We start from the raw sequence: 21,930 nt of genomic DNA on the forward strand, positions 1-21,930 counted from the left end.
TGCGTTTACTTCACACAAGCGCAGCCATTTCCCCTGTTGCCATGGGAACGTTATGAAGTGTTAGAGGCTACGTAGTTAGTTTTATTCAGGAGTTTATGCAACTTTACAGTTGTAAGATTGCACTTTTTTGTTAGTAGTATGTAAATTTACATTACTGTAAGACTGTACTGTTACTGTATTGCTTACGTTACTGTGCACTGAAAACACTTATTTTAACAGAAGATGTCTGTTTTGTATAGCTACCTCTGTAAAACAGGAAGCACACATTTTATTTTTTAATATTTTATTTATTCATTTTTACAGAAGTTGTAGCATATTCATTTTGTAAAGCTACAGAACTTGTTCGACTCAATGTTTTGTAAGTTTGAGCCATCTGTTTGTTAAGGTCTGAAATAAAACAAGATGAGAACTTAAATATTCCCAGCACTTTCTGTGATGTAGTATGCTTGCTTATCATAGGAAGTAATAAGAAATGACTCTTTACATTAAAGTAGTAGCCTAGTGAATAGGGTGTTGGGGGAATCACTTTTTTTTCTCTTTTTCATCAAACCGCAGTTTTTGCAAGTTCCTGCAGTTTTATCGCATAAAATTGCATAAATATCCCGCATATTCCATCGCATTTTTTAAGAAAACGTGCCGCATAATCAACGATTTTTGCCCGCAACAATCACCAAAAAACTCCGCGTTTTTCTGGAGGGACTGATTAGATGGCACGTGCCTCTCTATACCGCTCAAAACTCCGCACAAATGGATTTGTGGTAAATACAAAGACAACTTGAATCGATTACAATTTACTACGAGGATGCCACGTGAGCAGTGGTGCACAGGCACAATTAACAAAACAACATTTGAAAAAAAAAATTTGTTAATTTAAAAAAAGTGCTATGGGGAAGAGCCATTGCCCGAAACGTCGCCCTTGAAAGCCATGCGCAGTCATGTGTTGAGACATTTACGAAAGATATCGATTTTTAGAATCGACTCGCGTGTTAAGAATTAAAATAGATTCAACACCATTGCCCCCGGGTAATAGAAGAATCGAATCGAGCTGGGAATCGAATCGAGTTCGCTCTGGGGTTGGGTGGTGGAACTCAAACAGCGGTAATCGATTCCCCTCCGCATATATACAACGGTTACAGGGAATCGAATCGCCGGTTGCACCTTTTCCCCGTGAGGCGATGGCGGATCAGGCGGTGCACAGAGCCGGCGTCTTGAAGCAGAAGAACAAGACGCACAAGAACGGGCGGCACCGCACCAAGGGCGAGATCGACAGAGACCACAAGGGTACGCACGCTCTCGTCGGCGCTTCTTCCCTGTAGAGTTGCGCGGTTGCTGCAACTTGGCACTGCTGCTGGGGCGGCCACGTGTTCAGCCCGCGCCTCAGGCTTGCCTGGGCCTACACGTTGCCACCACGTGGTCGCTACATCATAAACAACTACGCTGGTTTTTAAGTATTTTATTTGTTATTTTGTATTAAACACAGTTGTAAACTCTGTTGTGATGTGTTTTATTTTACATGGCGTACGTTTGTAGTAATCGCTTTCGTGTATATATTTTTTTTCTTGGTTTTAAAGGACTTTGGCCCAACGGCCATGGTGCAGAGGCACACGTGAAATAGTTGAATACGTAAGCTCGTGGCTTTTATACGCAGGCTTTCGCGACCGACTTGATTCATAATCAATTTTTATTTTGGCACGTTTGATTGACGCTATACTTTAATTCATTGTCTGTATCGGGTGGACAAGGGGTTTCTCACATTTTTGTTGCACGACTTGGCTATTAAAAAAACTAACGTGATTAATTAAATAGTTAAGACTTGAGGCGTTGCTTTCCCCGCACGATGAATGACTTAAATGTGTCCGTAATTATCGTCGCCAGTCCTGTTAAATGAAACCCTCCACAACACGTGGCGGCTGTCGGCGAGCGTGACCGACCACGCTGTATCGCAGTGGCCTAGAACCGGTTCAGATAATCGCTCGCCAACGAAGTTGGTCACGAATCGAGCACAGGTCGCTGGCTTTATATATACTGTACTGTACCTACTGCAATGCGACTGTGCCATAGCAGATACTAAATATATATTGCTCGGCATAGTTCCCCGGTATCGACTTAACATTGGTCGCAAGAATGCACACGAGCCGAATCTGCTCGTGTGCCGGTAGGGTCCAGAATCATATTTATACTGAAGGAATCCGATGAGCTATTAAGCTATTTGCACATGTCCAGTCGCATTGTTACCGTCGCAGGATCGTGAAGTTGCAACGACATTGTCTGCCGGACGAAGTCGCCCTTTTAAAAATAGCTGCTTAGCTCAGTGGGCTTCACTCGGGAAATTAAACTCCAGACGCCTGCTTGGGGAGAGAGGAGGCCTTGATCCAGCAGCGAATTGACGAAGTCTGATGATGATGGCTTATAGCCCTTTCCAAAGGTGGGGGTCAAGCGTGTGCACGTTGAGTAATTCTCGCCTTCCCCATAAAACTCCTCGATGCAGAAACTCGGGGTGATTATGTTATTCTCCTCCCCCAAGCAGCCTCCGCGTTCAAGCTTATTGTGATCACAAGCCAATGATGCTTTGAGTTATCCCTGTCTGAAATACGTGTGGACAGAAACACGATCTGAGGCTTTGATCACTACTGCTTTGTCAAGCTAACGTGGAACTGTTCCAAGACGGTCAAGAATAAATCTCAGTTTGGCAGAGTGAAAACAATCCCAAGTAAAAATAGATGTATAAATAATTCGTCTGCTAAAATGAGAGTATCGGTGCTTGCTATTGGTGGCCCCGAGTCGGTTGTGTAAATGCCACACAGGCTTTTCGCAGGGTCCAGTCCCTCCTGGGGCAAACCACGGTTGACTTGCCACACCGTGATTTGATGCATATTTCCTCAACCCAAGTGGAGTGATGGGTATAGGCAAGCTCTGGATTACACTAAAACTAACGTTTACACCAACTAAAATTTTAACCCAAACCGTAACGCTTGCTCGAGCACTAAATTTGACCCTAACACGAGGTTTGGCCTCAACATTGACCCAAACATATAAACACTCTTCCTGATACAAACACTAATGCTAACCACCATCACACCGACACTGACCAAAAACAAACGCCAAGCATACATTTAACACCAATCCGAACACGGAAACGCACTGACCTTAACATTAACCCGAGCACACTGGATCTTCACGCAAACTTTCACCCAAACACTGAAACGGACTCTTGCAACAAACCCTGAACATAACACACCAAACCAAAACCTAACGGTAGCCCAAACAACTAACCCGAGCGCAAACACGACCCTCAACGTTTGCAAGCCGCGTGCAGTGACCATGGGAGTCGTGTGGCGGTCACGTGGTAACGTGTATTCCTCTTGTGCAGGGCGTGTGACCGTCAAGGCCCTCACGAAGAAAGCGCGACGGGAGCTGAACCGGCAGGAACGGCGGAACAGATCTACGCAGATCAGAAAAAACAAGCGCGATGCTGTGAGTGATGGCAGCAGATTCACCGTGGGTGCAGGCCAATCTGCAAGTTCGTGAGTTAAAATAAATAAATCTGAGCTTGAGGTGGATGGGTGACTCAGCAGTTTATGGTGCAGAATTGGGACCGTTGGGCTGCTGGTTTTCAAATTCGTTTTTCAGCCACTTGTGAGGAAACCGAGTTCACGAGCGTCGTGAGTTGATGGGCTCAGCCTGGTCACCCGATGACTTCCACCGAGATCTATATACTTGTAGAGACCGGCTTACAGAATAGTATACTTACGCAGAGATGAATAGACTTGCATATTAAACTGGGATCACAAGTGTAGCCCGTTGATGGACTTGGTCACAATGACTGCTCATCAAAAATAATATTAATTTCAGCTGTGAGAATTACAAATTTGATTCAGGATTCCCCGAATAATGATGATAGAAATAATCGAATTCCTCTCCCTGAAAACATTTTGAGGGAAGCAATTCCACCAAGCAGGGATCCATGTTAACATTTCTTGTGATCTGAAGCCAATGATGCTTTGAGTTATCCCTGTCTGAAATGTGTGTGGACAGTAACACAATCTGAGGCTTTAATCACCACTGCTTGTAACTTCAATATCTTATTGAAAACAATTGTGGTCATCCTAATTCCTTTTTTCAGTCTCCTGCTGGGTGAAAGCCTCTTCATGCCATTTTAGGCATGGGGGTTGTTTGACCATACTTAACCACTCTGATTGTTGTGGGTTGGTGAAGAGGGAGGGGGGGGGGCAAGAATTGGTTTAGATAACACTCGCCACTAATTCGTAAATATTTTTTTCACTTCATAAAAGTTGAGCTATTAGTGCTTAATAAACACAACACAATGCCACCAGGTCTTCAACAGCAAGCGGATGGTGGGTAGCAAGGACGGGCCGCCCCACCTGGTCGCCATCATCCCGCTGCATTCTGGGATAAGCACCGGAGAGGCCGTGCGGCTGCTGCGCTCGTGCGACGAGACGGTGCGCGTCGAGGATGGCCCCGCACCCGCCAGCGGCAGCGATCGCCGCGCCTTCGGCCTCGTGCTACCGAGGCACAAGCAGCGGCTTTCCTTCATCCATGTGGATCCTGGTGAGCCATGCGCTCCACCAACTTACCCCCCCACCTCACCTCGGTCTCCTCACCCAGCCTCACCTGACCTCACCCGTCAACTAGCCTCGCCCGGCCTCGCCTGGCCTTGCCTAAACTCACCCAGACTCTTCTAGCCCTAATACTTTTACTTGGCAACGGTCGCTCTCATTAATCTTCGTTCACACTGTGGAACCCTCATGACCTCAGCTTGGCTAATCAATGCTGCCTCGTGTATACAGTTACAATACAGCCTGGATTCATATGGAGCCTGAACAACTGACGACTCTGGAAACAGTAGGCATTTATTTTATACAGAGGCAGAAAAAAACCCATAGACTCGCACGGAGGCCTACAGACCTGTAATAGACTAGTATGGAGACCCTTAAATTATAATGCAATTTGGATTCATGTAGGGTCTAAACGAGACCATGTCTTGTGTAGACGCTGTACGTAAAAAGTGCATTTTATGTGGATAGGCAACAAAAGACGAACGGAAGGTCTTTAGAGCTGTCTATTTACGGGAGTGGCTTATATGTGGATTTAAGCTTAAGTCCTCGGTGATGTCGACTCATTTTTATTTGGGTGGTAGTCTGCCAAGCTTATCCAGCCATTGTGCAAGCGTGTCTGTGGGGCCCATTTCTGGCCGCTCAGCCCTGCGGCACCAGCTGCTGCGATGATGAAAACCCGTTTGTCTCGAGCTGTTCAGCGATGAGCGTCAATACATTTTCACCTCTAACGCGCTGAGCTGGTAGCCAGGGTACGCTGCGTCACAACGCGACATCTGCACCGCAGGGGTGGGCAGAACAATAACCTCAATAAAAAAAATTTAACGACCCACGCCACGTCAGTCGTGTGGGATGCTTGACAATACGTCTCCACGCTGGTCAGTTGCAGGTTACTCTAGGTAGAGAGGCCCAAAATCCGCTGAGTTGTCACTTGTTACTGAGGTTAGCTGTGATCAGAAATCGAAGTTAGGTCACCGGGTGCAATTACCTTTCGGCCACACGTTACAATACACATGAGCTTTTGGGACATGTTGGTGTTTTTCACATTTATGTATTGCCAGGGGCCGCACTAAAGGTCACCAGGGGCTGGCTGCCAGTGGCCCGTGGGCCTTGCAATGGAAAACACTGCATTAGCGTTATCCAATAATAGTGCGAAAAATGAGCGCTCGCCAAATGCAATGCCTATGCCTGCTTGCCTCTCACTAACTCGTTAATGATGGGTCGCGTTTCCGAAGTCGACACGCCGTTGTTACTTTGCGATGGGAATTTATGCTGTTCTTTTGGAATCTGATGTAATGCTCTAGAGTCTGGTGATGTAATTTTGAGTTGGTTCCCAGATGTATTTCTGGGGTTGTGCCATCTCGTTTGGCATGGTGTCCGCAACGTTGCGCTCCACGTGCTAGGAGCACGGTTGGCTACATACGGTGCAAAAGAAGTTCAGCATCAATATAAAGCTCCCAGCATGTAGAGTTCAATGACGGACATCGTGCCAAACCTCACGCGGTACGACCGAAAAATGTCGGAAAGCTCTACGGCACAATTGTGAAAATCTATGCCATGATTGTGAAAATCTACGCCATAATAAATCTAAATTGCCAACGCATCTCTTGATTGGGTGGAACAACGGTCTCTTGGCGGCCCCAGTTCCTGTGCGGTGAGATGGGCGAATGTTGTGGCGGCGTGTGGCTCACCATACTGACAAACGTCCGCCGTGTTTGTCGTTGTTGCCCGTGCGGCCCTTGCAGGCGACGCCCACGCCTTGCTGGACGCAGCCAAGGTGGCCGACACGCTGCTGCTCTTGCTGGAGCCCAGTGACGGGTGGGACGCGTCCGGGGAGCACTGCCTCTCGTGTCTCTTCGCCCAGGGCCTGCCCAGCTGTGGTACGTGCGTGACCTCAGATTAGCACGGTTGGCTATGTACGGTGCGAAAGAAGTTGAACATACACGTTACCACCACGCCCCCCCCATCCTACGAAGCATCACTGCTGCCCTCTTCACTACACAGCCCCACCACCCCCCAATCACCACTGCCAGAACACTATATAGAGGGTATTTGGCCTACTCCTCCAGACATCTTGAAAGAGGTGAGAAAACCCACACTTTACCCCACCACACTAAACCTACCGATCAACGATCTTATAACCATTCATGCTTCTCGGTGGACAGGCATTGCAGATTTAAGAAACTTGTCTTTTGTTTCAACCACGGTGTCTTTAACACAATTACAACCCTTTTGTATCATTCAAAATAATACATTTCATTTCGTCAGTTATGCTTCGGTGGGTAGCCGCAGTAACATTAACGCGTGACGATTTCCATCCACTCGTAATCATCGTCGACCGAAAAAATATCCTTCCTTGACGATTGTTTCCCCCACATTTTCTTTAACAAAATGAACTCTCTTGCCCACCCCCCCTTCCCTGTGCCACCACGACGCCCCAGTATTCGGTGTAGTCGGAGCCTCAGAACTGCCGGCTAAGAGGCGCGCCGAAACGCGCACGAAGCTGTGCCGCCTGGTGGATCGGCGCGTGCCGGGCGCGCGCCCCCTGCCCCTCGACTCGGCGGGGGAGGCAGCCCTGCTGCTGCGCCAGGTGTGGTCCCAGCGGCGCGCGCGGGTGGCGTTCCGAGAGCGTCGCGCGCATATGTTGGCCGAGCGCACGCAGCTGGTGCCAGGTGCCAGCGTGGACGGGGAGCCGGCCACGCTCCTCGGCACGCTCAAGGTCACCGGGTGAGCGGGGTGCGTTTGGCGAATGGGATGGGTGGGTAGGGGCGAGTTGGTTGGGGGTGGGTTAAACGAGGTTGGTGGTTGATTGCTGTTTTTATTTCCCGAGTAAAGCCTATTGAGCTAAGAAGCTCAGGAAATGACGAGTTTGGTGAGTGGTGGCACGAGTGAGAAAATGGGCGAGAGTAAATGTAGGACGAGTGAGTTGATCGAGTGGGATGGTTGGATGAGCGAGTTTGGTGGGTGAGAGAGTAAAATGCCTGAGTAGTTTGGCACGGGTATGGCGAGTTGTTGGATTTTGGCGAGGTTGATGAATGGGTGAGGTGAGAGTGACTTGGTGTGGGTAAGAGCATGCATGTATGGGTGGCTGAGAGAGTGATTGTCTGCTCCACTGGTTGGGTGAGTACGAGTGTGGAGGGTGTGTACGCCACCACGCTTGACCGACTTGGTTGTTGTCTCTGCACATGCGGTAACGTCTCTCTCTTGGCCCTGTGCAGCTACGTGCGCGGGCGTCCTCTCAACGTGAACGGCCTGATCCACCTCGCGGGCCTCGGCGACTTCCAAATGAGCCAGATCGACCTCGTCCCTGACCCGCTGACCCTGAACCCGCGAGTGCCGCGCCAGGCAAAGTCCTCCGCTGACGTGGAAATGCAGGTGACTCCCCCGCAGCGACCACTTCCAGGTGCCGCTGTCGCTCCCCTTCTCCTGATGAACCCCCTTGTGGTTCTGTCGCTTGAATTTGTTATTGCCAATGAAATTACTTTAGCGGTTGGTCTGGTGGCTTTGCAGTTGGCACACTGCACTAATAACCCAGCGACCTTCATACGATTTACAAAGTTACTGACGAGTGGCATCTGAACCAATCCTGGGTACCTCGCCCCACTCGACCGACCCGCTTGGTGAAGTATGGTCAAACAACATCTCGTCCAGCGGGTTCTGTTTAAAAACGTGTGTAGCACTATGGCAACAGGTCTAAATATACAGAATGAAGTTGCTGAACCTGTTTAAGTGCCACGTGGTCAAAAGCCAATGATGCTTTAAGTTATCCCTGTCTGAAACTTGTGTGGACAGCAACACGATCTGAGGCTTTGACCACAGCTGTTTTGCGTAAAGCTTCGTGGAAATATCACCGGCGTCCATTCATTATTAGTCTGGTTAGCTGATAGGTCATAGGAGCAGGAAGCCACATTGAAAATGTTGTGGCATGCAGGGAAGGTTTTGAAACGATTACTGATTTCCCGAGTGATGTAACGTAACCCCGGTGGTTGCCCCCCTGTACCCCCTCCCACCCCCTTGCAGGAAGATGCGGATGAGGTGCGGGTCCTGATGCGGGCTGACCCCGCACGGCAGGTGCCCCTGGATTGCGAGGCCGTGCCCGACCCGATGGAGGGAGAGCAGACGTGGCCCACCGACGAGGAGCTCCGAGAGGCCGAGGGTGAGAAGGGAGGGGTTCGGAGCAATTTGGCGGGTGTGTGTATATGTACGTATGAACTTCTTTCGCACCGTACGTAGCCAACCGTTCTAATTGGAGGTGCGGGGGAACGACGGCAAACTAGACAAAAAAAATCAGTTGTAAAGAAATTAGTTTTCAATCTAGATTTAAAAGTGCATACCTCCAGTGGCTTCCTAATATTGAAAGGAAGAACGTTCTAGACGGCTGCAGATGCGCATCTGAAAGCGCTTGATGCGATGACCATCTTTGTTCGCTGGCTAGCCAAAAGTCGCTGCAAGGATGACCGAGGCTCGCTTGATGGCAAATGCTCCTTGATGAGATCAGCAAGGTAATGCGGTTCATTTGTGGCAAGCACTTTGTGATCTGGTTGGGTGCATGGGGGGGTGAGAGGGAGGGATTCGATTTCCATGTTGATTTTGTTGAACCTGGTGAAAGCTTTAGGGGACCAGAATAGTCACTTTTTTAAGAGTGACCTGGGTCTACCAGCATGATAAATAAATCTACAATAAAGTACAGCAACGAAGTGAATAGAAAGTGGAAAAAAACAACTGCGTCATCATATGACAAATCTTTGTCAAATCGTACATTTACTGGAGCGTAGCGTAATTTGGCTCGGGCAGACTATTTTTAGACTGATCATAGTACAATTACAATTGAGCTACAGAAACTGTGACATAGCTATGGGATGACTTACTCAAATGTAAACAGGGGGGTTAGAGGTAGGTTGGGAAAGAATGATTGAGGATGCGTGGGGGGGTAATTAATCGAGGCTTGAGTTGGTGGGAGGAGTGCGTGTTTTGCATGATTGAGGGTTTCGTGGTGGGAGCAAGGCTCCAAGTGGGTGGGAAAGAGTGAGGTTGGGTGGTAGGTGGGGGAGGAGTGCAGCTGAGAGCAATGTTGGAAGGGAGGATGTGGGAGGTTTAGGTGGTGAGCTTAGAGGGTTAGTGCATCGGCGAGAGTGGCTGGGGTGTGGACCAGGTACGTGGTAGGTTGTTGGGCGTGTGTGGATGGTGGATGTTCCACTATGGGAGTGCAATTTATAAACCTTCTCTTTTGCCCATCTGTGTCCCCTCTGTCTCTCCCTCCTGCCCATTCCTTCAACTACTTCGTCCTCTCTGCCTGCGTTATCTCCTCCCTTTTACCACCCGGTCCTCCTACCTCTCTCTCTGTCCTCTCCTCCCCACCGCCCGCGCCGCCCTGCAGAGTCCCTGGCTGCGAAGAAGCGAGAAGTCCGACGCGTGCCTCGCGGGACGTCCGACTACCAGGCGAGCTGGATCATAGACGGGGGCGGCGGCGGCGAAGACGACGACGACGAAGATGATGATGACGACGATGAAGATGATGATGACGACGACGCCATGGAGGAGGTGGCCGGGTCCCAGGTATGATATTTTTCTCGTCCCTGATGGTGCTATCTTTATGTGGTGGAGATGACTAGTGGACATGGGGTAGATTCCACGTCCGGCCACCCTAAACAAAGGGGCCGGTAGGGAAATGAGACAAGTTTCAGCAAAACGTGAACTTGTTATTCGTGTGTGTGTGTATATAATTAGCATGGTTAAGTATGGTCAAATAACCTGCAAGACCTCACCCAGTAGTGGTTTAACAAAGGGCTGTGCATATTCACGTGGAGTATTTTTGAAAAAAATATATATTTTGTCTCTACATATGAAATAAAAAATATTCTTCCAGTCCCTCTGGCTATTGCTCCACCAGACTACCGACATTGAACAGCATTTGTTTTGTCGGACATCGATCTACTCGGCCCACGATCCCTCCATGGTCGATAACGTGAATACCACTGTGAGACCTCCTTTACCAGTGGCAAAATATAGTAATAGGTTTTTACCCTTTCAACTGGTACAAAAACTGACACCTTTATACAAGGCATCATGTTTGCAATAACCACAACACAAGCAGTCAAAATGCAAACAAAAAGAAACAACTCTGATGATGATACTGATATGCACTGTCCTTGTAGTTGATTGGTCCACACAAGCTGTCTTGGGTGTGGACCAATCAACTTCAAGGACAGTGCATATCATCATCAGAGTTGTTTCTTTATCTTTGCATTTTGACTGCTTGTGTTGTGGTTATTGCAAACATGATGCCTTGTATAAAGGTGTCAGTTTTTGTACCAGTTGAAAGGGTAAAAACCTATTACAACGCGAATACCACTGACGTCGGCAGCAGTGATCGTGTTAGATTGTGTGGGCCCCTGCCAGTGTAATGTGGAATTGCTCACACTGGCTCGGGGGCCACCAATAGAAGTGGTCATTCAGTTTGTGCGCGAACCCATTGGAAGAAAAACTCCTCTCGCAGGATTCTCGGCTGACCGACTCGCAGAAATGCAACGTGTACCGTCGATTTGTTGGGGGACCAAAAGCCAATGATGATTTTTAAATCCTTTATATTAAGTTCGCTTGCTTGCTTGCATGCTTGCTTGCTTGCGACCGTGCAAATCTTTCGGTCGTTTTTTAACCCACTTCCCGTGATCCAAACGAGCTGACATTTTCCACACAGACTCGTTGTGCGTGACAATTAATGTTCGTGAAAAAAAATTCCCAAAATTTTACACTGTTTAGGGAAAACAAATTAAATATTTAATTACCAATTGCTTAATACTGGCAGACAATCATCTGATCCATAGGTGGCAGCTATCTCAAGCCAGAGGACGAGAAGACTCTAGCCGCCACGCATATAAAGGATTTATAGTGAAAAACTTTGTTTTTACAGGTTTACTTGTTTCGTTATCCAGATCTGAACATCCCGTGTGGACAATGCGATTCTGAGGCTTTGGTTGCTGACTCTTACGCAGCGTTTGTCTTGGTCATGGGGTGACTAGGCAGATCCCACAACCCCCCTCACTTTAAATAATCCCAGCCATAGCCCATCGCAAACGCCCCTGTTCGCGGAGGCTCTCATTCGGCAGTGGATTGACAAAAAGGACAAGTGTTCCTACTTGCACATGTGGGCTGACAAGTTTTTGCAGTACAACAAACTATCCAAACTAAGAACTATTTTACTTTACCAGGTAAGGCCCACTGAGCTATATAGCTCTTTGTCAGAAGTTGACATGGCTATCACAAATGATAGCTCAATGAAGTGGCTTATCACGAGGACATTTCTAGCAGCAAAATGCTTTACACTCATGTTTCTCACTGGAGGCAGTTGGGATCGAACCCACAAGCTCCTGTGATTCACGGTGACTGCAGAAGATCAGAATCAGATTTTTTTTTTTTACTGGGGGAATCTGATGAGCTATAAAACTCTTTTTCACAGATGTCCAGTAGGGGTGGGTCAGAACATTGCAACAACAAACAAGACAAACATACAATGGCAATTCAAAGTATAGGAAAGGGGAGCAAATCACTTAAACAAATATATACAAATTTAAAAAAATTATCGTAACAGCTTCTTTTACTGAGACGACTTGGCCACATGATAGCTCAACGAAGCGGCTTAATCACGTGCAAATTAATCGCAGCCAAATGCTCTTAAACGCACATCTCTTCAACAAGGCTGTCCGTGTGGTTTCCCTACAGGAGGGCAGCATGGACGACGATGCCAGCTCCGACGGTCGCGACGATGACTGACGGCGGCGACGAGGATGGGGGCGAGAGCGTGGCGGGCACAGGCACGGTGTGCGACGAGGGCTACGACGCGAGGATGGATGAGGAGGAGGACCAGGTGGCACTGGAGAAGTACCGCGAGGAGAGGCTCGACCGCATGTTCCCCGACGAGGTCGACACGCCCAAGGACGTCAGCTGCCGCGTCAGGCAAGGGCCGCCCTCTCCTTTACGTCTCCCGGTCGCTCTGCGTGTGCTTCATCGGGGAGCGGTGGCGTGATGGTTAGCAAGCTGCGCTACGAACCCGGCGACTTGCGTACGATTCCTGTTCACGGTCAACGCCAGTGACTTACCTGATGAACCCCGTCCTCTGCCTTCCTGAGGTCGACTCGGCCTCAAATGAGTACCTCTTGTGATGTGTAAATGTCGCCACTAGGGAAAAAAAGGCGGCCAGGCGTGATGCTGGCCATCCCACCTCGTGTGCCGTGCTGGCCTTCATAGGTGCTTGCTATAACAGCACTTGCACAAACAGTCAGTTTAAGGCTCTATAAGGGATCTTAATCTTTGTTAAGACTTTCCAACATTTATCTTAGTATTTGGGTTTTTCAGTTTCAAGTTTGATCTCGAAAGGATCGGAAAATAAGATAAATGTACACACCTTATTTTCAATTGGACGGTATCTCTGTACGTGCCTGCCTGTTCATGTGGGGGCGGCACGAAAACTCTCAGATGCTCCTGAGCTAACGCAAAAAGGGAATGGAATTTTTAGGTGATCAAAAGCCAATGATGATATTTTCGGTACCCAGATCTGAAAATTCAGTGTGGAAAATGTTAAACTCTGAGGCTTTTGATCACTGAATCTTAAGGAAGTATTTGGTTTTTTGTAATGGGAATCGCTGGAGAGATTTATTAATCAACTAGTCTACCCGCTAATCGGTTGAGTAACCGATTGCTTAACTAATCGGAGAGCCCAGCTCGAGTTTACATCACCAACTCTCAGTGTCATGCCCTCTCTACTCTACAACCCCGCTGTTTCCTTGCCCACCCAACCCCAGCCTGGGGTCCAGAACGATCGTGGACTCGACATCTTTTCTACTATTTCACATCTGATTATTGGAGGAATATAACTGATAATCGGTTGCGTTAATCTGTCGCTCAAATAATTATCAGACCCGGCCCCACTTTTGTTTCCATTTGTGCGCCGATTTGTTGCATTGCAACGGTTCGCGGTACATCCCCGCGTCTCATCCTCGCGACGTTCTGACCCCGCTGTTGTTTTCCGGCCCCCGACCCAGGTTCCAGAAGTACCGCGGGCTCAAGAGCTTTCGCACGTCGCCCTGGGACCCCAAGGAGAACCTCCCGCTGGAGTACGGGCGCATCTTCCAGTTCCAGAACTTTGCGGCGGCGCGCAAACGTGTGCTGCGCGACTCTCAGCAGGACGTGGAGGGAGCGGCGGTGAGCGACGCTCCATGGAATGCGACGTGCACGAATAAACACAAATGGATTCTAGCACGCGTGATTTGATCGGTGTTTTGTGAGCTGAAGAATCAATGTCAATAGGCGAATCGATGCATCGTTGCACCATTAACAGTGATAATTCATGTCAACCCGGGGAAACCCAGAAGGCGTCTGTGGGGGCGGCATGGCCTGTGATGTTACTAAGTTATCCCTGTCCGAGACACTTGCGTGCGGACGTCCTTTCTTTACTGAGGTCATGCCGCCGTCACGAGATGTGATGGGGCAGTGGGCACTGGGATGCTTTGTGAAGTCGGTGTAGTTTATGGTTGTTTGTGCTTTTAACTATCCACTGGAATTGGTGCTATGTCTTGCCACCTGTTAATATCAGCATTTAGAGACAACGGTGGTCGGGTGTAGTGCTAGCAGGTTACTCGCTAACAGCACTTGCTGTTACAGTCTGAGACTTAACGGGGAGAATCTGTGTGTGTGTGTGTGTGTGGCGTGCAGCTCGGCTTGTACGTGACCGTTCACATCCCCAACGTGCCCCTGGACTTGTTGGAGGGGCGCCAGCCAGACGCTCCGCTTGTCCTCTTTGGGCTCCTACCACACGAGCACAAGGTGAAGCCACCATTCGCGCCACTGCTGGCGCCAGCGCCCGACATCGTCAGTGGCCCTGTTCGTTGCCAACTTCTGCTTGACTGTTGACAGAATCGTTGAATGCCATCGTCACCGACGCCGATGCCGTGACTTCACGTCAAAGCCACCGAAACTTGACGGCAATACCATCGCCGTCTACCGCATCATCAATCATCGAGTCCCGCACCAGCACCGTCGGTAAAGCTAAAGCAATGTATGCCGCTCACCCCGCAGATGTCGGTGGTGCACTTTGCGGTGCGGAGGCACCCGGGCTGCACGGAGGTGGTGAAGGCCAAGGAGGAGCTGGTGTTCCACTGCGGATTCCGGCGGTTGCGAGCAAAGCCCATCTTCTCGCAGCACACTGGAGGTACCCCTCCTCCACCAACTGCCACCGCACGTCACCAAGTAGCACCACACATGCGCACCACACCATCGGGCATCGTAGCACGCCAACAAACAAGCACCACAGCCACCCCCTCCCCCTTTCACGGAAGGTCACACAGCACACAGGTGCATGGTGGCGCTTAGAATGATGTAGTGCTTCGGGGTGGTTTGTTGTGGCCACGTGTGACGGTATGTGGTGGTTCTCGGTGTCAAGAGAACACGCATTTTATCCAATCGGTTTGTATTTATTATAGCTCCATATAAGGAGCAGGACCAAGATTCCACCATCAAGTGCCGCCACCACACCATTGAACACGACCACATGGGCCCAAGCACTACAGCCATGGGTGGTGTTCCCATCCACTCTTCTAATACAAAGGGAAAGCATAGTTTTAAAGAGCATCTCCAAATTTCCTGCGTCCCTTTAAATTGGAAAGGCTATATATCTGTTTTCGCCTTGAGCAGTGCAGAAGTATATTGGCATCGCACAACGTAGTTTTTTCTATAAATGAACCAAAAATGAAATGGTGACTCGATGAACCTCATTCATCGCTTACAAAGTGTCACACTCCAAATAACACTGCAGTGTTTCAAAGTTTTCTCATTCCCCCCTCGGCCTGCTAATTCAAGCGTGTCCAATCTTCCCTGCTCAGCGGTGTCCTGCCATTCCTGGTTCACAAGCCTGTGATGTACATCAAGTTATCCCTGTCTGAGCTGACGATGCTGACAACTGAGTTATCTGAGGCTTGTACCACCAGACTGCTTACATGGATGGGGGTGGTGGGAGGTGTTTGTCACTTAGGAGTCGAAACCGATCATTTAAATCCTGAAAACTGGAATTTTGTGAAATGAAGTGAATACCATAATTAATGGTGACTTTAATTGTGCAGTTACTGATGGACCAGGGCTGAAACCCACCTGTTTTTTTTCCATAAAATAAAAACATTTCTTTTGTATTTGTTGCTGCTGTGCTCGCGCACCTCAGGGATCTCCATTGTAAAATAGCCGGGCAACTGACTAAACGGGCTCATCGTCTGTGTAACAAATAAAATAAAAAACTTAATCATTTGAGAACACCAGTCGAATCGCATGCGGATGGTAGAACCCACTATTGAACCCAGGATCTCAGCAGTGCCAGCTCTTCTGAGCACTGACTACCCGAGCCGCCACCCAAATCCCGTATAGTCAACAGCGGGCGCCGAAGTGCATGCACCCTGCGGTGAAACTGGGGTTGCTCAAATGGAGCGACTGTCGTGAGGATCACCATTGAGTCAGCAGGACTGTTTCGCACGATGCCGCCGAATAGACTTTCCCAAGATCCACGGCAAGGCCTTCACCTCTGCTGACCGCGTTCCCCCCGCAGGCGACAAGCACAAGATGGAGCGGTACCTGCGGAACGATGTGCCGATCGTCGCCACGGTGTACGCACCCATCATGTTCCCGCCGGCTTCTGTGCTCGTCTTCAAGCAGCATCCCGGTGGTGAGGGGGTGGCGGGGGGGAGGGACACGGGGCAGGGGTGGGGAGAAGAGATGGAGCTGTGGAACGTTTGTCGACTGCCGCGTGGCAAGATTGCCTCGGGGGTTGGCTTGTAATGGCCACGTGGATTTATTGCCAGGTGACGGCGCATTGAGACTACAATTCCTTATTGACTTACGGAATTCAGCCTTAGCCCGTGAAGTGAAATGGGCCCAGAGAATTCATCCGATTTGAGTTGACAAAGAAATGAAACTGTGCTGATAGTTAAGTCATTGCTCAAGCCTTGGGCTGGTAATGGCCCTATTGGAGCACATCGGACTGCGCAAATCATGGTTTCTCTCGGCCTAAGGGCTGGTTCTGCCAATTCTCATTCGAGTCGCATAATTGCCTTGTCGACAGCACTGAGCCCGGCACTTGTTATCAAGAGCTCTCAAGCCCTAGGACTGGGCTTCTGTTTATACATTTTGGGGTCTAATCATGACCTTAGACAAGGTCATTGTTATCCTGGCCCCAGCCATTAAATGACCACACAATAATATTTGTACAGATTTATTAAATTAATTTTGCTTCGCCCAGATGTTTTCATAAACGAATGTTCCTGTGCCCCCCGGATGTATGGGTTTACCGTACCACACCGAATGCACTCTCTCGTCCGATTACACTTAAGTTAAAGTCGCTCGTACACGCTTGCGTCCCCCTGCACGTGCAGGCTCCCAGGAGCTGCTGGCGACGGGCTCGCTGCTGAAGCCGGACCCTAACCGCGTAGTGGTGAAGCGTCTGGTTCTCAGCGGGCACCCGTTCAAGATCAACAAGAAAGTCGCCACGCTGCGATACATGTTCTTCACCAGAGGTGGGTGCTCGCCAACGACACTGCTGGCACGTTAGGGCACGCCCCGGGTGATTTGGTCGTAGGCACGGAACCTGCTTGTTTGCGGTGTCCAAGACGTGGAAGCGCTCGCCGTGTGCCGAATGCAGTAGTGTTGATCTCTACACCACCCCTTCTCCCTGCCTCACCGTGTGTTCGTCGTGGCGGTACTTGCATCGTCTTGACGAGCCGTGGCGTGGGAGAGTCTAACCCGGTGACGCGTTCCGTGCCCCCTCTCGCCGCAGAGGACATCATGTGGTTCAAGCCGGTGGAGCTGAGGACGAAGTGGGGGCGCAGAGGTCACATCAAGGAACCCCTGGGTAAGTTGAATCACAAATGCACGCCTCGTGTGGTGGAGGACGAGAACAGCCTTCCACGACTTTGGGGTTCAACAAGTCCAGAGGGGGTCACCAAATGCCACCAAATCTAAACTAAGACATTGACATGGGATTAAAATTAATTTCACTTGTCCGAGATTAACTGTGAACAAGCTATTGGTGTTCTTGGTTCTTTCGGTAAAATCACGTAGAAGGGATATAATAAAAATAAAACATAATATAAAATGATCACGACGTTTCGGCCACAACGCAAGCAGCCGTGCTTGCGTTTTGGCCAAAACATCGTGAGAATTTTATTATATTATGTTTTATTATTATTTCCTTCTACGTGACTTTACCGAAAGAACCAAGAATATGAAACCCTGCAGTCACAAAAGCTTTAAATCGAAATTAAAGCTATTGGTAATTAAAATGCTAATGGTCTCGGGAGAAACGACCCATGTCTCCCCCGCACTTGCAGCCTTGTTTAACGCTTCCTCTGGTGTTAATCTTCGTCGGTATTTTAAATTTTATACAAAGTTCACGGCAACCTTAGTAATTTGAATCAAGTCTTAGTCTCTGGATTTAATTAATTAATTCTCTTCGGTTAGGTGGCTCAAGCAGTCACAATGTAGTCTACTCTTAGTTGGTGTAAGAGGTGTGCATCCAATTGGTGAATCTAATATTTGTCTGCACACAAAAATAGCCAATTATCTGCGTTCTCTTGTAACGCTTATGAATTATCATAGTCTGCGTCTGCAACTAAGATAAGTAAGTCTCGCCTTGTCAATAAAGCTGAGGTGCCTCTTTTAACTGTCGTCCCGCATGGCGATTTTCATACACTTGTCGCGATTGTTGACTGGATTAACAGACATTGGGTTGGCGAATCCTCATGGCTGGTGTGCCCCCCCCCACCCCATCTGTTCCTCACCGCAGGCACACACGGCCACATGAAGTGCGTTTTTGACGGGCAGCTCAAGTCGCAGGACACGGTGCTCATGAACCTGTACAAGCGCGTGTTCCCGCCCTGGTCCTACGACGCGCACGTTCCGCAACCAGCGCCGTGGGAGCCCGGGCGGGAGGCAGAGCGTGTCTCCCAGCGCGAGGACGCCGACGAGGACGAGATGGAGTGAAGGGACCGTGACACAGACGGCCCATCGTGAGAATCGGCCAAATAAAAAAAATCCAATTGGTGGTGACGGGCCTGCTGACGCGACTTGAGCAGAGGGTGGGAGGGTGGAACGTGTGGTTCATGGGCTCGACGCGCCCCGTGACTTCGTTTTATCTGGCCTGACGACCTGCAGATGGAATGAACGGGACCGTGATGAGAATGGCTGTCATCAGACTCGGCCGAATAAATAACTAAACTGGCTATAGCCTGCTTATGAGATGGTAAAGTAAGGGAGGGGAACCTACAAGGGTGTTCATTTTTGGCCTGCAGGTCAATGAGGCCCTTCCACTTGAGTGCCGCCCACAAACTATTTATTAAGCACTGCAAGCATCTCTCGGCAGCACTACTCCGGTACTAAAAACCTCCAGAATTATTTTGAGCTGCCAACAATGGCTTCATAAATTTAGCTTGCTTAGGTCACTTGTGTGACTACGAGGGCCTCCTACAGAACAAACACGTTTGGACTCTCAGTATATGATAGTTTCTGTGGTCATTGTATGTACAGTAACAGAATTGTTACCGAATCTATATTTTATTTTATTTTACCAGGTAAGGCCCACTGAGCTATATAGCTCTTTTTCAGAAGCGACCTGGCCACAAATGATTGCTCAACGATGTGGAAATGTATTGCAGCCAAATACTCTAAACACCACGCATTGATTCTAAATGTGGAGCGAAAAACCGGAGGACCCGGAGAAAAAAACCACGCGCCCACGGAAAGAACACGCAAACTCCAAATATACAGGTGTGAGAGTCTGGATCGAACCTGCATACCAGGCGAGGTAGTTTACATCTCGCCACCGTGGCCCAACCAGCAGCGCATTTCGCCCATCTTCCATCTGCCATTGCTGAAGCTCCTCGTGTCGATAACATTTTGTGTTTCTGCAGTTGATAAAGTCACTTTATTTACCCCCATTGTCATCCAAACGACCGTATAGTTCAGGGGTGGAGAACGTCCGGCCCGCGGGTCGTATGAGGCCCGCAAAATCATTTGGTCTGGCCCTGTCAAGGCAACCGTAGGCGGGACTCGAAATTCAATCAATCTAGGAGCAAACCTGGAAAAGCTGTTGCGCTAGTAGCAACATCAATACCAGCTAACGTCACGCCTCGCCAAAGAGAAGCAGTTCCAGCCATCACATTAGGGGTGAGTTAATTAAATGTTTGACCAAATATAACAGGCAAATTTTTAAGTTGATAATTTAGTATGGCCCGCGAATGATGTTATAAATATCAAAATGGCCCTTGCCAGAAAAAGGTTCCCCGCCCCTGGTCTAGTTGCTAGTGGCCCTATTGGGCAGTGCAGCGTAAATCCACGTGTTTGGAAATGAAAATGCAGATCGTAAGGAAGGGGGGGGGGTGAGAGATGAAAAGTGAAGTGCCGCGTTCGTTAGGGTTGGCGCAGTCCACCTTTAAGGCCATTTTAAACTCGAGCGGACATGGTGAAGGCGACCATGCAGAACTGTTTTTCTATTCTGTACCCCCACCACCTTTGAAGTCCTGGAATGCATCCCCTATGCCTCCTTTGGTAACAACGTTTTTGACGGCGAAGTGACGTCACGGAACGCATCTACTTTGTTCGCAGAGGTATTGCTGTACATGGTAGTTGCTGTGGTTAATCGCCTCCAAAACTCTGGTTTGCAGGTGTGTGTGCGCGTCGGTTTAGCCTGGTTGAAAAGGGTGTGTCTGTCAAGTAAAAACGGTGCATTGATAACGCACACGCTGATTTCAGTTTGCGTCCGGTGGACCTTTTTAGCTTAACGTGTTGGTAAACCTTAAGCATTTTAGAGCTTGGAAACTGCCCTCTTGTATTTTCATGTCTATTTTTTTATGAGAAGCACGATTGAGGACATGTGCAGCGCAGTTTCAATTCGCTTCTGGTCAAGGTCTCTCCCCACGTCATGCACGTGGGGGGGTTTATTTGACCATTTGCTACGCTGGCCAGTGTTGGTTAGCGAAGACGGGAAGCATAGATGCTGGAGCATAGAGGTGCAGTACAACAATGGATTTTGTTGTACAGCCCTCTGCTGTCCATATTTCGCAAGTACGGAATTCCATCGGTTACGGGATGTAAGCGATGTGTGTGAAATGTTCATACGATTGTAAGATATTGTAATCATTTACGTACGAGTACCTTGTACAAAATGTACTACTAAGTGCTGTGTTCTTAAATTAAAAGGCAAGTTTGGTTGATATTGCAAGCAGTGCATTGTTCTTTGTTTCCTAATGAAAGCCGCAAGTGTTACGAACGACCTCGGAGTCCAGCATTGGTTTGTTTCAATTATTTAATGAATGGATCTATTGCCGTTATCAATCCACAACTGGATGAAGGCCTCCCCAAAGCTGTGACCAATGAGGGTTGGGGAATATGGGGCCCCAAGAGCGGTTTGGATATCACGCGTGGAAATTTCGTATCTTGATGTAAAAACGTTGGCAGTGATGATAAACCAAGCAAAAGCTTAGGGTCCCCAAGTAAGTCGAGGTGCCCCGGAATAAAAAACATTTTTTGGGATACGGCAAATGTCAGCTGAAAATGCAATCCTAATGAACATTAACTTAAGCCAATGCATTGCTCGTTTCTATTGTCCACATCATCTCTCACCTCACTACAGTTCTCGTTTACATTAATCCATTTATCTCTCGATCTCTTATGTTAATCTCACGGTGATTGTATAACTTAAGGGTGCTCTCTATAAAAAAAAAATATTCGACTTCAGGCACCCAAAGGGCCAGCACCACCCATGGTCATGGACCACAGTTAGTATATATATTGGTGATTTAAAAACCAACTCCCTCTTGCTGAGAAAGTCTTGCAAATTAAACTTCAGCGGAGATGTATCATAAACATATAACTAGCAAACCCGCACGTGCTTTGAATGTGACTGTCCAAGCGTCCGTCCATTCGATCTGTCCAATCTTCCGTCCAGCAAAGCATCTGTCCATTCTGTCTGTCCGTCCAGCCGTCCGTTTTGTCCGTCCATCCACAGTATTAAAAACAAACTTGCACTCTCTTGGGTTAATTGCACAAAGTTCCCCGAGTTGAAGAAGCGGGTAATGAGCATCTCGATGGAATGTGACCTCTGATTAGACGCCGCTAATTCCCTGCTAACGTCTGCGTTAAGGAGGCATGCGGTGCATGAATGTAACCTATTATTAAATTAGACTGTAAGCGATTAATTTTTCTTTTGTTGCACGCTTCGTTAAGGCGAATTTTCAAATAAATTGGGCAAAAGGCAATTGAGGCAAAGGCGCAGCCCTGCAATTGCTGGCTGAAATTGCCTCCCAACACGAAGTCTTGGAAGGTGGCA

At 48.6% G+C, this 21,930-nt stretch overlaps 1 protein-coding gene and 4 non-coding genes across 5 annotated transcripts; all 5 read left to right on the forward strand.

Annotated features, from left to right (window-relative positions):
* Positions 1–1,153: 1,153 nt before the first annotated feature.
* Positions 1,154–20,815, forward strand: TSR1 (TSR1 ribosome maturation factor). The gene is given in 17 exon segments (XM_061561988.1): positions 1,154–1,281; positions 3,371–3,474; positions 4,335–4,569; positions 6,320–6,454; positions 7,016–7,301; positions 7,793–7,949; positions 8,595–8,730; positions 9,952–10,130; positions 12,294–12,332; positions 12,334–12,527; positions 13,613–13,772; positions 14,283–14,393; positions 14,646–14,778; positions 16,159–16,275; positions 16,982–17,122; positions 17,383–17,457; positions 18,391–20,815. Coding segments are annotated over 17 exon segments (2,505 nt in total). The 5' UTR covers positions 1,154–1,175; the 3' UTR covers positions 18,588–20,815.
* LOC133349019 (small nucleolar RNA R38) lies at positions 3,986–4,055 on the forward strand. Its single transcript, XR_009755882.1, has one exon. It is a non-coding gene; the product is annotated as a small nucleolar RNA R38 (small nucleolar RNA).
* Positions 8,317–8,386, forward strand: LOC133349020 (small nucleolar RNA R38). The gene has a single exon (XR_009755883.1). It is a non-coding gene; the product is annotated as a small nucleolar RNA R38 (small nucleolar RNA).
* On the forward strand, positions 13,089–13,170 carry LOC133349022 (small nucleolar RNA SNORD121A). Its single transcript, XR_009755885.1, has one exon. It is a non-coding gene; the product is annotated as a small nucleolar RNA SNORD121A (small nucleolar RNA).
* Positions 15,472–15,545, forward strand: LOC133349021 (small nucleolar RNA R38). Its single transcript, XR_009755884.1, has one exon. It is a non-coding gene; the product is annotated as a small nucleolar RNA R38 (small nucleolar RNA).
* Positions 20,816–21,930: the final 1,115 nt, after the last annotated feature.

The sequence above is a fragment of the Lethenteron reissneri genome, chromosome 28 (assembly GCF_015708825.2).
Source record: "Lethenteron reissneri isolate LAM-NWPU_2019-01 chromosome 28, ASM1570882v1, whole genome shotgun sequence".
NCBI classification, from domain to species: domain Eukaryota; kingdom Metazoa; phylum Chordata; class Hyperoartia; order Petromyzontiformes; family Petromyzontidae; genus Lethenteron; species Lethenteron reissneri.